Source organism: Myodes glareolus, chromosome 2 (genome assembly GCF_982192425.1).
Source record: "Myodes glareolus chromosome 2, mMyoGla1.1, whole genome shotgun sequence".
NCBI lineage: Eukaryota > Metazoa > Chordata > Mammalia > Rodentia > Cricetidae > Myodes > Myodes glareolus.
In genome coordinates, this window is record NC_142027.1 from 90,261,317 (window position 1) to 90,281,558 (window position 20,242).

General features: G+C 44.9%; 1 protein-coding gene across 10 annotated transcripts in view; it reads right to left on the bottom strand.

The window, feature by feature from the left end:
- Stard13 (StAR related lipid transfer domain containing 13) overlaps positions 1-20,242 on the bottom strand; it is a 388,106-nt gene that overhangs the window by 149,018 nt on the left and 218,846 nt on the right. For 2 of the 10 annotated variants that reach the window (XM_048419289.3, XM_048419280.3), the window contains exon 1: positions 17,474-17,773. The exons of the other annotated variants lie outside the window; for them this stretch is intronic. In XM_048419289.3, the coding sequence (XP_048275246.3) occupies positions 17,474-17,642 (169 nt within the window). In that variant the 5' untranslated portion in view covers positions 17,643-17,773. Of the gene's footprint in view, positions 1-17,473; positions 17,774-20,242 lie in introns of those variants that run through there. 10 annotated transcript variants of the gene reach the window in all.

Here is a 20,242-nt window from a genome sequence, read left to right on the forward strand (position 1 = left end):
GTTATCCTCATGCTTGAGAGCAAGGAAGAAGTCAGTAAACTCCTAGGCTTCGTTTTAGATGGAGGAAATGATTTTGGCAAGCCACGAGTTTAGGTATTCCTCTGCCAAACAGTCCCCTTCAGTTCTCATTTATGTTCTGTCTCTGATTCCACTTACTCCAGGATATACTTTTCAAGACGTTATTTGAGTCTCGCTAAGTAGATACCCCTCTTCTGAACTCCAACCAGCGTAAACATGCAAATATTTAAAACCAACAAAATAAAACTGACATTAAAACTATGAAAAGCAGAACACATAATGGGCTGCATCTGTATAGTATGTGTTCCTGCTGTTGTACTTCTTCCCCAAGGCTTGAGCTAGGAGGGCAGCGGGGAGGCATCACACCATCTGGGCATTGCGGCACCGGCCTCCTTTAGTCCCTTCAAAGACCTACAAGCAGCTCTGAGCTGAGAGAGCTGAGAGGGACATGACTGGCTATCATGCTGAATGGGCTAGCTGACTACACAAACTCTTGGCCTTGGGCAGCAAACTGGCCTCCCATAAACCCCAAAGCCTGCCACTTACCTCTCCTGGCCCTGTCACAGTCCCTCGCGTTATGGCGCAATATAGTCCCCTTTAAAGGTTTGCTTTGCTCATGGTTCCAGGAAATTATTCATTAAGGGTGAAACAACACTTAGTCAAGGAAAAGCACAAAATAATATTCTTGACTCTCCGGGACTCATGAAAAACCGAGAGGGGAAATTCGAGCTTGCCATGGCCTTAATGAACACCGTCACTCCTCGCACATCCAGTCTATAAAACAGCCTTAAAAGAAGCTGAGAATTAGTAGCCTCGGGAGCTAATTTAAAACAAACCAAAGCGAGAGTGGCACATTCTCCCCAGGTCCTTGGGGAGGCCTGAGAATCATTATTTTTGGAAGAGAAGCAAGCCTTTTGCTTAACCCAGGAAAGAATGGAGCCATACTCGGCTTCGGTGTGTGGGTTAAGTCCGGTCATCGCTATAGCAGAGACCCTACCCGGGGCCACTCCAGAAGTGGAATATCACACATCCACCCCAGTTTTCACTCATTCTTTTCTCCCTCAGTAATAACTGCTGGTGAGCAGGAGCTGCTCCTCCTAGCTAATAAACAAACAAACAAAAAGCCCCAAGCACTGGGAGGCGAAGTGAAAGCATTTGGGACACTTGCTTCCCTAGGGCAGAGGTATCCTAGAGCCCAATTGCCTCCCTGAGCCAACCTCACAAGTAGGGTCTTCCTAAAACATGAACGCCCTCCTCAGGACTCACATTGCTCCTTTGTATTCCAGGTTGGCCGTCCATTCTGTGGCTGTTTAATGGCTACAGGTGACTTGTGTTTGGAAGAGAGACATTCCTTGGTAATGTCTGTCTCTTTAGAACCTTGACTGGTCTAGAAAAATCTCCAAGTGCTGCAAGTGAGTACCCCGTAAGTTGACTTTTTCTGTTTAAGACTCCCCTTCCCCGAGTGCTCCACAGTACAGCCGACTCAGCAGTCTCCTTACCTAAACAGCGGTTGTGCAGCAAGGAGGAGGGTCTGTTGATTATTTTTGATACTGTTTTGCTTCTGGCAACATCTCACAAACAGCCAACGTTGGCAGAGCCCTCATGGCTCCTTCTGAGCTACTGTCCTGCAGCTACAGCTGGGGCTATTTAGGTCTGAGGTCAGAATTGTCCCGTGTGGTGTGGGGGGAAAAACATTCACACAGGACTTTCCAGAAAACAGGACCCTCTTTTAACTCACTCTTTCTCAGGATTAGAGAGTTGAGGATTTTGAGACCCACTGTCCCCAGATCAGCCATAGGCCCGATTTAAGCCCCACATGGCCAGCTCCTGTCTGAAAAGACCCACTGTGAGGGCACAGGAGCCCCAGAGCCTTGGAGCCCTGGAGGAAGTGCGGGGGGCGGCTGGGCACACCACCCAGGCACTTTCTAGGAGAAAGGCAGCATTTTGAGGGGTTGGGAGTAGGGGAAATAGGGTAAGGGCAGAAGAAATCTGTCCTTCCCTTTTTTTTGGGCCAGGGCCTACCTAACCACACTAGATTCTGGCCTCTGGCAAGACATCCTGCTGCCCTGACATTTACTTTGGACACAGAGTTCTTGATAAAGAGCAGCCAGCTTCAGGAGGGCGGCGGGAGGGCAGAGGGAGGGAGTTAGTAAGGAGGAACACAAGCTTCTGCTGCTGGCTGTAGCTAGCTGAATGAGGTTCTCCAGCCATTGCTGGGGGCGGGGAGGGGGCGGGGGGAGGAGCTGGAGGGGGAAGGGGGCCAACTGTGTCTATAATGACAAAGAATAAAATGCTCGAACCATCTTTGGGTCCAAGTAAACAATGCCCACCTATAATTTAGGAGGAGGATGCGGTTGTGCAGTGGTGAGCAACATGGACTCCTAGCTCATCCAGATGAGTTCGGAGGGGCAGCTCCAGTGCTCATTGACTGTGGGACTTCAAGAAAGGTCATTTAACACTCATGGGGTCTTTGTTTGCTCACCTGAGAAAGGGACAGGGTGAGTCCCAAGGTGTGAGGCCTGAATATGCTTATTTTCCAGTTGAGTAAACTTAGCTCCCGGGTCTTAATAAAAACTCAATGGGAGGGCCATACTTAACCATGCCTGATTCCCTGCAAACAGTGGCTGGATTATCCTGGGGCAGGCGCTAGAAAGGGAGCTGTAAAATGACGGCTGCTGTGCTCAAAAATGATGAACACTCCAAAGCTTAAGAAGTACGATGTGAGACATAAAGAGTACATGACTGACCCAGGCCTGAATGCCTTCCTGCATACAGACGTTAATAGACTTCGCAGGCCACTTGTCTCTCCATGTGGGACCCTAAGTCTTTTCACTGGGGTGACCTCATGGGAATGTGAGGCAGGGCTCACCCCCAGGCTCTGGGTACATCTGCACATGCTCAAGCAGGCTGAGGAAGAGTGACTGATTGCTAATGAGCTGAAAAGAACTTGTCTGCACCCCACACCATTCCTGGTGTTATGTAACAAAGCAATAAACTTCAATGGGGAGAAGCTCCAGTGTCCAGGGTAGACTCTGAAAGGTCACCAACAATGAAGGGGACCAAACCGGTAGGCAAAGGGACTCATGGGAAGGAAACAGAAATAGAAAGCCTCATGTAAAACATAGCTGTGAAGCAGGAGGCGAGGGAGGAGGAAAATGTGGACCCTAAAATGCTCTCTCTCCCTGTAGCTGGTTAATGTTTTACCATGGCAGCTGCCCGCTGCCAGGCTTCCTTATCCTAGCAGGTGAGTTTATATTAGTTTGCCACAGAGCCAGTCACGGAAATGTGCTTTCCCATTCCGCACAATTCCATTTGCAAAGCAATGGCTTGGGGAAAATGAGATTAGAAACATCTGAACCTGGACCGGTGCAACAGTGCCCCTCCTAGACACCATCAGCGAACAAATCAAAAGAAACCAGTGCTGGGAGTCACTTCTCTGGGGGGGTTGTTGCTCAGTGGGGTGCCACAGGCCCTCAACTATTACAGACTATTACCAATGGTATCGGTTACTCTCCAGAACTTAATGGTGTGATCCTATTGGTGAAGCCACCATACACGAAGAGAACAAGCTGGTTCAGACTCCAGCTCCCCCCACTCCCTAGTTTTCAGTGACATTTGAAAATAGAAAAACTCATGTATGGTTTGTTAGGTCTCAGTAAAACAGATTTTTGTGAGAAAACCTTTCTAATAAAGTGATGGTGAGACCAATTCACACATGTCTGTATCCAACTTAACAATACACGTGGAATTGCTCCCCCAGGTGTCATGCCACTAAGAGGATGCTATGTAGCCTTCCAGGGTTCATTTATAAGTCATGCACATACTTCAAATATTGCATCTTATAGAAAAAGGGTTTTACAAGGCTCAAAATTAACATTGTTATAATGCAGGCAGAAGGCTGGACCTACTGATTCTCTCTTCTTAGGGACGTCTATCTGAAGGGGATTAAAAGCATTTATTTTCTATGAAATCAATGAAGCAGAAGCTTCCATTAAGGTGTATTTGTCAAAATGTCAATACATTTACTTCTAAGAATAAATCTCAATAAATATCATATTCCTATTTCATCTTTCATAGCTGAAGGATTCAATAAATATAGAGACCGTTCAATTAACAGGGGGCAAAGCCCTTAAGAGAAAGGAGGAATTAAAATATTTGAAGAACTCATTAGAACTAGAACGGAAAACAGAGAACTTAGTTTTTATTTTGTCAACTGGGCATAAATCTCTGCTGACTACACATTAAACAGGGGATCAATATCCAGGGTCTAGAAAGAACTGCAAAAATTAAACAGCAAAAAGTTCTAAACCACCCAATCAATAGATGAGCGGGTGAACTGAACAGCAGCTCTTAAAAGAAATGTGAGTGGCCAAAAACAACCTGACAAATATTTAGTATCCTCAAACACCAGGGATAGGCACACTAAAACTGCTCTGAGATTCCATCTACGTTCAATGAGAATGGCTGTCACCATCTAAACAAACGACAACAAAAGCGTTTGGAAATGTGTGGAAAGGTAAACCCTGACTTACAACTGACAGGAATGTAACATTGCACGGTCACTGTGTAAAATAGTCTGAAGGGAGAGCCTTGCAGAAACTACAAACAGAACTGCCTATGACCATACGGTCACGTACCATTTGGGTATCTAACCAAAGGACTCAAAGTTAGCACGCAGCTACAGGGGTCCTTCACATCCATGCTTACTGCTGTCCTCTTCCAAAAGGCCAAGGGGAAAAAAATTAGCCTAGACAGTCATCCACAAACAAACGGATGGTGAAAACCTCACACACACACACACACACACACACACACACACTGGATTTTAATTTGGTTGTAAGAAAAAAATGAAATTGTGACATTTGCAAACAAACAAATGAAATTGAAAATCACTTCAATTGAGCAAAATAAGCCAGAATCAGAAAAATATCATTTTCCTCTTATATGTGGTACTTAGATTAGAAGTGTGTGTTTGAGTGTGTGCATGTGTGCCTATGTGCTGGTTAGTTTTATGTCAACTTGACACAAGCTAAAGCCAGCAGAGAGGAGGGAGCCTCAACAGAGAAAATGCCTCCATAAGATCAGGCTGTAGGCAAACCTGTGGGCATTTTATTAATTAGTGACCAATGGAGAAGGTGGTGCCACCCCTGGACCTGTGGCCCTGAGTTCTATAAGAAATCAAGCTGAGCAAGTAATGAGGTGGAAGCCAGTAGGCAGCACTCCTCCATAGCCTCTGCGTTAGCTCCTGCCTCTGTGTTTCCTGCCGTGTTTCAGTTCCTGCCCTGACTTCCTTTAATGATGAACTGTGGTGCAGAAGCGTTAAGCTGAATAAACTCTTCCCTCCCCAAGCTGCTTTGGTCATGGTGTTTCATCACAGAGTAACCCTGACTAAGACAGCATGTGTACATACGTGTGTGTGGGGGGGGAGAAAATGTACGTTTGTGTATGTACATGTATGTGTGCCTGTGTGTGCGAATGTATGGATATGTGCTTATGTGTGTGTTTGTGTATGCAGGTGCATGCATGCATGGGCGTCTATGTGTGCATGTATGTGCATGTGTGTATGTGTATAAGTACGTGTATTTCAGTGTATGAGAAGAAACTGCAGAGCAGCCCATGGAAGGAGGGGACCAGATACTCAGGGAGGTGAGGCACAGGGAGGGCAATGACATACATTTGATCAGACAGCAGAAGGGGGACCTAATTAAGAAGAGGAAGGAAAACAACTGGGCTTGGGAAAGGGGCAGAGGGGAGGACAATGGGGGAGAGGGACGAATGACAACAAAGTATAATGGTGCCTACGTAAGAGGCTGCCCTGCTGAAACTCACAGCTTTGTATGCTAGCCTTAAAATAATTAAAAAGAAATGAATCTTAAAAGCAAAGCCTATGTTCATTTTTACATGTTCCTTCCTAGGTACTTCTTTACATGGACATTCAGACTTGGAAAGTTCCTGTAAAATTAAAAGCCTGAAAGTTAACATCAGTTCAGGAAATGAAACTGATTCGGAAAGAGGGGTTCAAGGACGTGTTTAAGACCGAGTCATTCTTCCACTGTGTTTCAGTTTGTGCCGTTGTTCCCAGGCTCCTCGTCTGAAAAATAGGGGCCACAGACTGCACGGCCTTTATCTGAAACGCGTAGGACTAGAAGTGTCTCCGATTTCCCCTTGCTTTGCAGGTTCTGAAGTATTTACATATGCATGATGAGATATCTTTGGGGATGGAACCTCAGCTTTGGCACACAAGATTCATTTATGTCTCTTGCACCAGAGGCAATCTTATCAAGTATTTTCAGTGCATGGCTACACCGACTGCTTCCTGTCCCTGGAGGTCAGGTGGGGAATTTTCCACTTGTGCTCCATAGGCTTCAGATCTAGGGTCCTTTCAGATTTCCAGCCTTTGGGTCGGGGTGCTCAGTGCACATGAAATACCTTCACGATTGCTTTGTGTGGTAAGTGATGAAGACGACAGATGCACAAGTGACCTTTTTCCTTTTGTTAGTAACAGACACAGTTGGGAAATGTATGCTCAGACGGTGTTAGGGTCTGAATCCTGTGTTCCTGAGATTTGTATGCTAATGTCCTAAGCCCCAGGTCCTCGGAGGATAACTATACCTGGGGACAGAAGAGACAGTAGACAGGAAATGAGGTGGCAGCAGTAGGCTCCAATCCAATCTGACTGCTGTCAGACAAGATCAGAATACACCAGAGCATGATGTTACAAAGGCCTACAGCCAGACCCAAGAAGGTACCAACTTTTCCAGCATTTTGCTCACAAATTTCTAGACTCCAGGATGGTGAGAGAATAAATTTTTATTGTCTAAGTGGCCCAGTCTGTGGTACTTGGGGATAGCAGGCCTTCCTGACATCGCCAAACAAATACAGCCCATTGGCAGCATCAGCCTGGTCTGCAAGGTCACAGGACTCCCTTGGGTATTAATCCATATGCACCCTGCCAACACCAGTTATGGAGTGATCCATTTGTAGTTCATGCCACAGAAGAGGAAATTTGGATCCAGAAGACTTGAGTGACTTATTCCTGCCATCCCTTGTCCAGGTTGGGTGAGCTCTCTACTTCAGACACTGTACTCTCTGAAGGGGCTTCAATAGGAGCGGATTAAAAGGTCTTTATTAAATGATGTTGCATTTTACTCCCAAATGTCCCATGCACAACATCTCACTGTTACTGATGAATGAATCTTCTCCCAGGCCTTGATCTGACATTGCTTCTCCAACTGCTTGCCCCCAGCCCCCAGCCCTTCACTCTGTCACACCATTGTTCCTGAGGCTTCCAGTCCTCTGCCAGGCTTAGAATTTGTCACATGTGCTATCAAGAGTCAGGGATACTTCGGATCAAGTAATGCCTCTGTTACTACCCAGGAGGGAAGACCCATGGGCTTAGCTGCTTTCAGGCCAGTTCAGAGCAGCAGAGAGAATCACTACTGACCAAAGAAAACTACAGTTGGGAGGAGTGGCAGTTTTCCCTATAGTTGAAAAGAAGTGAAAAGAAAAACAGAAAGACCACAAATTTCTTGTTTTATAACTCAAAATTCGAGACAGACACACAGTGAACATGGCACATCCTTTGGCCATAAGTTGATGGTTCTCATGCACATGGATGCTCCGTATCCATCTTCTCATATCAAACATCTAGTGTGCATCAGGCACTATGTTCTGTGATTAATTATATTCCCTCATTTAATCCTCTCAATAACTTAGCTGCAGTTACGGGCTTCACCCTGCCCACCCCGACTTTTAAGAAACTTTATGAAGACCACTCTGCTGGGAAGGTGTAGGATGAGAGATTCAACTCAAAGTACACAACCACAAAGGCCTCCAGGGCTTCCAGACTCTAGCCTACATGTGAAAGTTTAGGGGGCTACACTGACTGGATGGGAGAGCAACAGAGGAGCTCCTGTGAAAGCAAAGGCTTCCCGAGCATCTTCAGGGACTCCTGTATGGCTGACTCCCCCTCTTTCTTGCCAAGGTTTTCCCCAGTCTTCTAGGAAGCCAGCCATAAAAACACGTAAGCAGTTTGGTCTGCTGCAGAGCGCAGACCTAGAGGTATGGCAGGTGAATAAGTCTGTGGGGAAGGCCCTCTGACCCAGGACACCAAAGGCAGAGACAGCTGCAGTTTGATGACCGCGAATGGGAGGATCACAGCACACGGTTTACAAAAGTCCTGTCCACAAGGGCTTCTCAATGGGTTTCACTGTCTATTCTGAGAAAAGCATTTAAAAGGCGATGTTCTGTGTCCCTCAAAGTGTCAGGTGGATTTCTTAAGTTTTTCTCTTGGGAACTCCAGCTTTGGACCCAGAGAGGCAGCTGAGTGATCAAAGCACACCGGCTGTTCTTGCAGAGGATGGGTGTTCTCTTTTCCCAGCACCCACAGGGTGGCTCACAACCATTTGTAGCTCCAGTTCTAGGGGGTCCAGCACAGTCTTCTGGCCTCCACTGGCAAAGCATACACGTAGTACGAATACACACATTCAGGTACCGCACCTAGGCACATAAAGGAAAACAAAATAGAACAGAACGGCAGTTTTGTGTGCTGGGTTTATCGGAAAACCACGGCTAGCTTCGTCAATTTTCCTTGGACCTCACAGAACTTGAGATATTGTAAATAACTTCATGATAGCAAAGCTTTCTGTGAGGAAAATACAGCTCTATGGCTGTCCAAGCTTCCCCTGGCATGTTATTTTGTGGATCAAATGTAGGTGAAGAGCGACTATTCACTTAAAGAAACTGAACACTAAATCAAAGGCTCTTTAGCATCCAGATGCAGGTTTTTCAAAATTAACCTGGTAGGGGAAATCTGGAATGCACCTCAAAATACTGGCATGAGTCAGGTCCGTGGTGACCGGCCAGGCCCTCCGGATGCTGTTTCAACCTAGTGTTCATCAGTCTGTGTGACAGGTAGAGCAACACAAATCATTCCCAGTTCAGTCAGCTCTGCCTCTGCGAGAATCTTTAAAATGTATTCCTCTACTTTATGAGGAATCGTCTGTCAGGATGGCCGATATTTTGGATTTATTCCCATTGATCTTCTTCATCTAACAGCAGTAACAAATTCTGTAACTTGAAAGTCATTTTTCACCCCAAATTCTTCCTTGAATTCCTTTTGATACTAAGTTGGGGGCGAGGGGAATTTATGTCCCTTCAAACACTGATGCATAAATCTTCATGGTGATGTGTCCTGCCCTAGACAGTCTCATTCTGCAATACTTGTTGTGGTCTGATATGACTTCATAAAGGAGCACGGAGGCCAGCTAGGAAGATACTTCATGCGCTCCTCTGTAGAGTTCTGACATGTTGTGAAGATCTGTTTAAGAAGGATCATGCATCACGCAAATGTTCAAATGCCATGTCTTTACCAGCAGAGGAAAATATCCTAAGAATGTATCTGGAAGCCTCCTGGGAACTGACAAGTTGTTTATAAACTCAGTTCAATGGATTTTACTAATCAAAATTGCCTATATTCTGCCCAGTTCACGTTCTTCTGCATACTGAGAATAACTTCTTTTCCCTTACACACAGGGCCTTGTGATCACGAAGGGCCCAGTACCGTCCATTCATTGCAATCAAATGGATGTCTGGACCATGAAGTGAGGAAGTGAGAGGTACTTAGGGCCCTGGCTTCAGGGGCTGGTCACCGAGAGCCAGTGAGAGAGGAGTTTGATGCTGCCCAAGGGTCACAGCTGTTTCCCTGTGACTGGGGATTCTACTTCCAAGCAATCCTGGACCGTCTTCAGTTAGCTATAGAAATGCCAGACCCCCTCGGAACTCATTCAAGACTTTTGTTAGACGGCCGGTTAGATCAACCCAAAGCCAGAGAGCAGCCTTCCCACTTCCAGCTCATTGGTGCCCAGGTTTCAGACGTCTCTGCCATTGGTTATCTGTTGTGTCCTGTTAATTAATAACTGCTCCAGCACGCTCTCGGTTTCCTGTTTGACCGACAAGCAGGGACTGTCTACTCAGAGTGGAGTCCACATTTCGTTGTTTTGATTAAAAAAATAAAGACGGCTAGCTGGCCTCTACCCAGTAGACTTTAATTTTCTTTCTTTTCTTTAGTTTGCCTGTTTTGACTTTCTTTCCCCTCTGCTTCACTTGTTTGTTTTAAAGAGAGAAAATGAAGTCGGGTGGGTGGTGAAAAGTGGGGGAGAATCTAGGAGGAGTTTAGGGAAGGCAAGGAAATTGGTGAAAATACAGTACACGAAAAAAAATTAATGAACAAAATTTTTTAAAATGTCAAATCATCTATTTTTTTTAAACAAAGCAGAATATTTGCATTGTCACCCTTAAAAAAAACCCATAAAAACCTTCTAACTAGGTTCTGTAAGATCCATGCCAGGAATATGAAAAGAATTATTTGAACAGACTGCAGGCCACACACTGCCCTCAACCTGTTTTCCAGCCAGTCCCCGGCAGCCTTAGCTTTCTGGAATCTGGTGGAAAGTGGTTGCCGGACAAAGGATGGTGGTTTAAACACAGTGTCCTCTGGAGCAGCGTTCCTCTGAGCCTTCGCTGTGTGGAAATTTTCAAGGAAGGAAGAAAGATGCGTTGCTTCCCAAATTACGTAACTGCAGAAACAGCTCCTGCAGGAACGTGCTCGAGCGGGACTCTCGTCCCACAGCACAGAACTGGGAGCGCTGCTTCTGCACCCGTCTCCTTGCTCTTCTTAGATGAAGTCAGAAGACTGTGCCTAACCCCTTCTCGGCCATTCACCCCTCTTCCAGATACTTTTATCAAGGCGTAACTTCTTGTGGTGGCCCTAAGCCCACTGACAGGTAAAAGGGAGAGATGATGAGACTGGGGAGGTGGCCCAGTGCTTAAGAGTGCTTGTTACTCTTGCAGAGGACTTGGGCTCAGTTTTCAGCACCTACAAGGTGGCTCACACAGACCACAACTACAATTCCCGAGAATCCAATGACCTCTCCTGACCTCCACAGGCACCAGCTACTGTATGTGGCGCCCAGACATACGTGCAGGCAAAACACAGGCATACAATAAAATAAATAAATCCAAAATAAATTTTTAAAGGAAATAAATGATACCGCTGGAGTGGCTGGACAGAGCCTCCACCACAGCTCTTTATGAGACTGGTGTGGGAAGTCACCCCAGAAGGTTTTTGGAGGATATTCTATCGGACATCAAGTACCACAAGAAGCTGTGTTATGTGTTTCTGTATAATGAACCTGGCACAGTATCCCTTGATTGTGTTTTCTTCTCCGATCCTTTCTTACACACCGGAAAGCTGAAGTCCAATTTGTGGCCCGTTTCAATAGCTACTTGGAACCTTGCGTATTTTATACTTCTGTGTAATAATGCTTTTTGATTTTATCTTACAAATTAACCAGCCTTTTCCCTTTCTGTTAGAGTATTTTTTTTTTCTCTTATGGTCCTATTGAGTTGTATATTCTTCCACAGGCGACCACAAACTAACATATGGTACCTTTCCCCGCACAGCTCATATTCCAACTGTCTCCAGGCAAGTAGCAAATGATTTTTAAATAATCTTTATTTTATCCAAATATCCGGTGTGTGATTTATGGCTGCTCCATCTTCTTTGCTGTATTCTCATAACTAAATGCAGAGACAGAATATATCCTGGTAAATGACGTTTCTCTGCTAAGTCCCCACCCGCATATCCCCCTTAATCAGGGAGATCTACTGAAGCTCACTTGCTGCTGGCTCTTTACTAGTTCAGTTCTTTTGGATCGTCCATGGACAGGCACTAGGGCTACCAATGTTGAGTTGATGGGTTGGGAGGGTGATCAGTGCTTCTACCTTGCCCATAATTAAGTTTCCCGGAAAAAGGACGATTCTCAGATTGTAAGAGCCAGTCCCACTAGTCATAGATTTTACTAGGAAGTAAAGTGCAGTCGATGGGGGGAGGGGAGTGGAGGTGAGAAAATGAACCCCCTCTTTCTTAAAGTACTGCCACAGAATCCAGATTGCGAGCTGCTTGAACGTGAACGTTGTTTACAGAAGCAGAGCGAACAAGAGCAGCAACCTGAGGCTCTGGGCTCACGGTCTTTAGGGTCATAAGCACATCTCTCTTTCCTCGATGTCTTTCTGTGGTCCACTTGCTGCTCTTCTTCCTACTTTTCTTCCTACTAGGTAGTAAAAGCTTTACACACTCTCTGAGGTTATTTGGCCGAAGTCACTAGCCCATTTCCTTGTAACTTTGGTTAACTGCTACCCTTTCCACAGCAGGCCCTCCAACCACCCTTACTCAAGAAAAACAGGCTCTGATTTAGAAAATGTGACTTTGTGCCAACTGCCACACTCTCCTTTTCAAGATGCTTGAGCAATGCGGATGGGCACGGGCAACGGGTGCCTGCCCAGCCTGCTCTCTGTGCTTCCTTTGTTCTTTTGCGTCACATTTGCCCTGTTACTCAGAGAGGAGTTGGGTAAGAAAGGACCAAATATTTCAGAGGAACAAATGATCATTCAATTTAGACTGACACTATCCAGTTAGGGGGTGGAGGGCAGCGAGGGTCCTCACTCACCAGGGACGGGCAATGCTCGCCACTTAGGTTGGGCAAATTCCCAAGATGCCATTTGACAGAGTAATGGGGGAGAGAAACTATGCCACTCATACTGCTTGAATTAGCTGGGGACTGAAGCACGTGCCACGTTAGCGAACTTCAACTCCGTCACTGTGTCTGTTTAAAGATCATCCTAGATTAAACATCAAGGAAAAACGAAAGCCCAACTTCCACTACTTTCCCTAGCAATGAGATTTTCTGAATTCTCTATTTCTTATCAAGCATAGAAATCTTGTACTGAGCACAAGGGCACACACAGGCATTCTCTACTCTCCACACTCCTGGCACCAGCTGGACAAAACAACAATGTCACATCAGGGCCAGGACCCCTGAGGAAAAAAAAAAGCTTCTCTATAATTATAGTAATTACAACATTTAAATAGACCACAGACTGCACATCCTTGTGGTCTTAGGACACAAATAACAAAAGCACATGGATCAGACGAAAGCAGATAGATGCTGAGAAACATAATAAGGAAAGCTGGGGTAAGAATCATCCTTCCCTCCAAGAATACCTGAGAACAAGAGATTTTTCAATTGCAGACATGAAGAGAACTTTACAGGGAGCTTAAACCAAACCCATGTTATATGAAGGAAGTTTCAGAGGGGGTGTGACTTCCCTGAAATCACATGAGAATTTAGTAGCAGGGAAAAAACAAAATCCTGAATTTGTTTTTACCGCTTTCTTCAGGAAACAGAAAAATTAAAAATTAGAAGCCGCTGGCTGATTATAGACGACAGAGATGCTGTGATTCTGCAGACCGGCAGAGATGCTGCTACTCCTCAGATGGCAGAGATGCTGTGAGTCCACAGGTGGCAGAGATGTTGTGACTTCATAGATGGCAGAGATGCTGTGACTTCATAGATGGCAGAGATGCTGTGACTTCATAGATGGCAGAGATGCTGCCACTCCACAGACGGCAGAGATGCTGCAGCTCCACAGACGGCAGAGATGCTGCAGCTCCACAGATGGCAGAGAGGCTGTGACTGCAGACAGCAAAGATGTTGCAACTCTGCAGATGGCAGAGAGGCTGTGACTCCTCAGACGGTAGAGATGCTGCAGCTCCACAGACAGCAGAAATGCTGCGACTCCACAGACGGCAGAAATGCTGTGACTTCATAGATGACAGAGACGTTGTGACTCCTTATGGTTTTTCTCATGTTGTATTTAAGTCCCTTGGTTTTCTATCCACGCAGTCAAATAATTACTGATATGACTCCATAGAATTCTAACACAAGACATAGCCTGTCCACATTACTCACTCAAAAGCAAAGGTCCAGTGATGCCCTGGAAACTGCCACCATAGAGATGGATGGTGTCGAAACAGTGCCTGGATCCCTACCTCTTTTTTCTTTTGTCAGTAGACTGTACTGAAATATGGGCCATATCATAATGGGTTTTGAGAATTTCAAATAAAATGCATGATGATAGATTTCTTCAAAAAATAACCATATTTATGGGCCTGCTTTGATTTAGCTTTTGCAATGAGAAAGAGAGAGAGAGAGAGAGAGAGAACATGATGTTTTTTGATATCCTAAAATAACGACATTGGAAGACCAATTCTCCTACAAGGCCAATTATGGTAACTGCATTTTTAAAGGGGAAATATGATACAGACATACAGTTGGATACTGTGCAGCATTCAGAGGTAAACAAATCTTGTGAAAACACTGTAATTTAGATAGAAGCAAGACAGTAGTAGGCAGGGGCTGATGTGAGGGAAGAAACGAAGCAACTGTAATGGGAGTATTGAGAATTTCAGTGCCAGCAAGATGTAAGTGGAGATGGACAGTAAGTGCGGCCGCCAACACTATGATAACGACCATACAATACACTTGCAAATGACTGCTGTGGTGAGTTTAAGTTGTACGTATTTTACTATGTTAAAATCAGAAAACAAATCCCGTCCTGTCTTGCCATGGCCTAACTATACCCTCACACCCACATCCTCTGTTCTCTCTCCCCACAGTGCCTCCTGAAGAAGGAAGCAGCGAATGAGGTTTTAGTGAGGACCATTGTCATTGCCTTCCTATTTCCGCTGAAACAATTTCCAGATTGATTCAGGCAAGAACGGCTTGCAAAGAGCAGGGAGGAGAGCAACAACTTCTGGTAGGCGCTCACTCTGCTCTCCAGCACTCTGTTTTAGCTGGGAATAGCCACAGAGCCACTGTATAAGGCTAGAGAAGGAATATGTACATGTTTTGGAGTATGCTTTGCCCTAAGATGAGCAAGTCTTGATTCATCCGGGTTTGGGTAACAATTCTGGTCTCAGGCATCATCAAAGGGTTCCATTATTTCTCGCCCTTGTTTTCCCTTCCCATGAGCATATCTGCCGTTGAATCATGTCCATTCAATGATTAGCTCACTAGAATGAGGTCATCAGAGAGCAACTTGTTCCTCTCTGTATTCCCCCCACCCCCACCAGCCACAAGAAATCATGATTGTGGTACCACAAATGATATGAATAAGGGCAAATGTTCCTAAAGGAAGCATCTAAAGGAAGATGCTGAAATTTTGCTGCTGTTGGCATCACTTTAAGATGCTGGTATACAAACATAATACTTATATTAATTTTATATGCTCTCTACTTGAATGGAATGATTAAAGATTGTTGGTAACATAACTTGGTATCCTGTACTTCTGGGTGTTACTATCAAAACAGACTCAAACTCATAGTACATTGCTCCCACAACAGAAATAAAACCTAACTGGAAGTCACACAGTGAGTAGGCAACTGGAAATCTGTAATGGATTCCTTGCTGTCTCTAGTTATGAGAACTTTGTTGTGTCCTCGAACCCGAAATCAAACCATAGGTCCAGCATTCTATCTAACATTCATACATTCAATATATCAATATATATAAACCCCAAATATAGTGTAGTGTATTGAAGAGCATAAGCCTCAGATTTGTGTTCAAATGCCAGCTCCACCATGTGCCTCTGAAGGTCATGTGCCTCTGTTTTCTCAGCTTCACAATGGATCTAAAATGACACTGAACTATTAGTGCTTTTTGAGAGAAAAATAAATTATACATTCATAGTTTTCATATCCTGATATGCAGCAAATACTCTATTAATAGCCTGTGCCGTGAAGAGAAGCCAGTCTATCAATATGGCAAATCTGATAAAAGTCACTTTGTATCTGCTCACTAAACAGTGTATGATGTTAACCCATCACGATTTCTGAATCAATAGAGGGTGGGAATTCTGTCCTGTTTCCTAACTGTTGCTTTTAACCTTTAGGAATACAGTGGCTTTAATCATTCCATTACCCCATATAAAACAAGGAGGTTCCTGGGATTTTCTAATTATTCAAAAATAAAGCACAGACAGGGAGACAGTGCCCATATGTAAGAATGACTCACTTTCAATGGTAATTCATGAAAAACAACCGTCATCCCAAAAGAACATAAATCAATGACCATATGACGATACATATGACAAATCATATGATGATACATATGAAGAAGATTGGAAAGACACACAATTTCTAATATGATAAGCTGTATATGCACATGGAGAGCTGAGCACAGTCTGCAGATGACAGATTGCTTGCTAAATCCCAATGCCCAAAAGATGATAGACCCAATACACCCGCCCGCCCCCCCCCCCTGCCACGATAAGAAGTTGCTAAGTCGAACACGGAGTTGGGTCTTATTCTCAGCTGAATATATTTTTAAATCAAGCCACAGGGAATACTTTTGTTTCTATTCAAGTGAGACTTGCACACAGAGTTCATGGAGTGACTTAATATCCTTCCTGCAATCAGAATGGTATGCGGCACCAGTATCCTTCACACATAGCCAGTTCCTGAACATTCACAAACAAATGCCCATTCCCAAGGAAACAATCTCATTAGATGCCGCCCGCTGGAATATGTATTGTCCCTCTTGGAGACATGGCAGTGAGATCTTTTAAGATTACAGATCCTGGCTTCCCCTCGAAAATTCAACAGACTCTTAAACACACGGATCTAAGTGGGAACTCCATTTTCATAACAGCTCTTGACATTCCTGGTAGGGCCAACGGAATGATTTAGTTAGGTCTGTAGTCAGCAGGTAGGTGACTAGCTACTGACTGTGGATCTTTTAACTGGTCACTAGTCAGGGACTTCCTTGACACTCTTTGGATCTGTCCCATACAGAGCATGCGTTAAGCTTTAAGCCTTTAAGCCAAACAAACCATGAATTTTATTCATGTTCAGGGTACAAGGGATTTTATTTTTTTTTTCCTTTGAGAATTAAAAAGGATCACCTAGCAGACTGTAATAACGTAATCACCACTACCCTTTGCCTTAGGAAGCCAGTGCTCCTAAGCGTGTGTAGTCAGAGGCTCTGTTTGAAGGTGAAGAGTCACATTTATCCTTTAGCAAGAAAACAGTATCAACAAATCAGCGGTGACTATCCGCACAAACACACGGACAGGAAAAGAATGTAATTCAAGCTGTCAGCCCAGTGGCCTTCAGCATAGACTCTCACTGTTCCCCTTCAATGAAGATGCCCTGTAAACCCCAGGCAGGCTGGAGATTAGTTCCTAGCTCTCTGTTCTTTCCCCAATCAAATAAACAAGTGTTCACTTTTAAAATGTGACCGGAGTACGAGTTTACCTGCAGAAAATCTACCCAACACACATACACACACTGAGTAAACCTTTCTCATTCGTTCCGTTGACACACGGAGGATTTGTAATTCATGATTCACGTCCTACTGGGAAATATTCTTGTGAGTTATGCCGCGCTCAGGGCTGTCACAGACTGCTTAACACTGGAGTCTAAAGTTATCTGGAAGAGTTCTACGCAGCGTGGCACAGGAATCCGTGCGGTGTACAGTGCGAACGATAACTTTCTAAGTAGCACAAGACAGAGCCGACAGAAATGAGCGGCACCCTGGCAGTGCCGGCAACTCACCTTGTTGAATTTTAGTCACTAGGTGATGGCGTGCTAGGATCCGGCTCATCCTGTAGGGAGAGCGTCTGGCAGTCTGATCAAATCGCAAGTACATCTCCTGGCTCTCAGGTGTCATGGGATTTAGATAGTAGCAGCCTGCAGCCGGGGTCCTGGGCACCTGGCTGAACATCTCGGGAGAGTTCCCACTGCCACCTCAGCTGCCCGTGGCTGTTCGCAGCTGTCTCCAGCCTCGGCCAAAGGCACCGAGCCCCAGGAGAGAGCCACAGACCCAGCGATTTTTAAAAAGAAAAAGGAGTGCCAAAAGCCACAAGTCAGAATTCCAACCCTCCGGGTCCCTCATGTGACCCCAGGAGCCAATCAAAGCACGAGGAGAGGGGACTGGGCGTGTTCAGTCAGCCTGGAGCCGGGAGGAGAGGCAGTACCAGCAGATCCTTCACACCGTGCAAAAAGAGGATTGGAAGCGCCTGGGGCTGACAAAGACCCCAAATCCCAGAGCTGAGAGAGGCCAGAGGCACAGAGAATTCAGAAGGAGACGAACAAACCCTGGCACAGGAACCCTTTCGGGTTATGAAAGTTAGAGAAAGCATTTTGGCTTTCCTAAAGTCAGCGACAACTAGAGGGTTTTTTTTTTTTTTTTTAAATGGTGGGGAGCTGTGTTATACGTCTTAAATAATCATTTCAAATAAGTACGGGTCACTGGGTATAAAATTTCAGCCTTCATTACAACGGAATAAATCAAATAAAATGTTTCTAAAAAAAAAACAAACTTTTTAATCCTATGTTGACACCGGAGGTAAATAAAGAAGCCCCAAACACCCATGCAATGGAGCATCAAGGCTCTTATAGACAAGGCCTGAAGAGACAACCCGTGCAGAGTTATTTACCCAGCACCCAGCCATGCTCCTTTAATTTGTCTGCATCCCCAGCTTTTAATCACTACAAAACAAATACAAAGTTCGGGTCCCATTGAAGCCGCTGCCACGAACCACTACACAGGACCGAGGTGTACTGGCAGACTGTGGACCGTCTGCAGAACCACGGGGAACACTTGTGAAGGCCTATAGGAAACATCTGTTCACGTGTGGAGGGGGGCTCGATTTAAAAAAGAAAAAGAGAAATACAAACCCGATGCTAGTCCAACAATCTTACATGACTGGGGTGAGGGTAGCAAGCCAGATCCAGGCAGAGAGATAAGATAGGCCTAAAAAAAAAAATCCCCAAACAACAACAGGCATGAGTCTGGGAATTCTGACATGGGACCTGGGGAGAGCTCTCTCTGCAGGAGAGTTCTATACCCACAGGCGTGCAGGCTGGAAACCAGGGAGCAGGGATACAGGAAACTGATGCTCAGTTTGACCACATCTGAGGAACCACACAAGGCAAACCAGAATCTCTCCTCCCCATTTTTTTCTCTTTAGAAGAAAAATTGTTTCTTAGAAGAAAAATGTTTGATGTCAAAAAGAAAAAAAAAAGAAGGAAAAAAAGGAAAAAGAAGAGAAAAGGAAAGAAAAGGAAAAAAAAAAGCCCACAGAAAACTTACTGCATTCTAAGCCTGGAGCTGATAAATAAAGTTCTTTGAGTGACAAAGCTCGTGTCCGGGTTGTTCTCACTTTTGGCTGACTCGGAATGAAAAGCAGCCTACCTACCAACTAGAAATTTTCAATTTAAAGTGTAACAGGGAACTGGAGAGATGGTTCAGTGGTTAAGAGCACCGGCTGTTCTGCGGACCTAGGTTGGATCCCTGGCAACCACATGGCAAATCTCCACTATCTACAAGCCCAGTTCCAGGGATTCCACGCCCTCTTTTGGTGTCTGTGGGTACTGCACTTATGTGCCGCGCATATATGCACTCAGGCACACAGGCATACATATAAAATAAGTAAGTCTTTAAAATGTGTAACAGAACTTCAGTTAAGACCTTGCTGTTTGTTATTATTGCTCCAAGCTGCTCATCAGCATGCAGTGTCTTTCCTTGTGAAAATTTCTGCTGGCCTAATTTTATAAGATACTGTCATGACAATAGTGAATGAGCCTCATGTGATGACTACGCAAAAAGAGGCAAGATAGTTTTCAGGTAGAAGAGGAAATCAGGTAGAAAAGGATCAGACCACAGGCTCTGTGTTCTTATTGGGGTCTAGGATTCTTGTTCTCCTGTATCCTTTGTAGAAGGTAAGAGGTATGTAAGTAAAGCCTGGCATAACAGTAGCCTGGGTCTGAACTGTAGAAAGGTTAAACTCTAACACAGTATCAGATGGCATTAGCTAGGCTCGCAGCATCAGCACCAACTGCTAGGGGAGTGAGATGCTACTGTCAACTACTTTGGGCATGTGCTTTTGTCTTGACGGTCCAACACCAAGGGCATGAAGCCAGATAGGTGACATTATCACATATTCACTGGGGTGAGTGAGGAGGTAGCAGAAGGTGGAGAAGAGAGAAGGAAGGGTATGGTGTTTAGGGATACTGTATGTGGGTCAAGAAGCTAAGTAAAGGCAGGAAATGGGGTGTAGCCATTTTATTATAGTCACAAATAACCTTAAAGGCGGGACATCCCAAGTACCTAGATTATGGTTCATTGCTTTCTTGGATACATTTTTTTAAGTGTATGGAATGATTCTTCCTCAGAAGCATGTCAATGCTGAACAAACAATTGTGGCCTGTTGTTCTGTCTCCTTGTTTGTATGAGGAGGAGTGTGCTTCGAAAGAGACTAGATTGTCTTGCTCTGAAAACACCAAGATTGTAACTATGTATGATCTGGCATATGCGCAAAC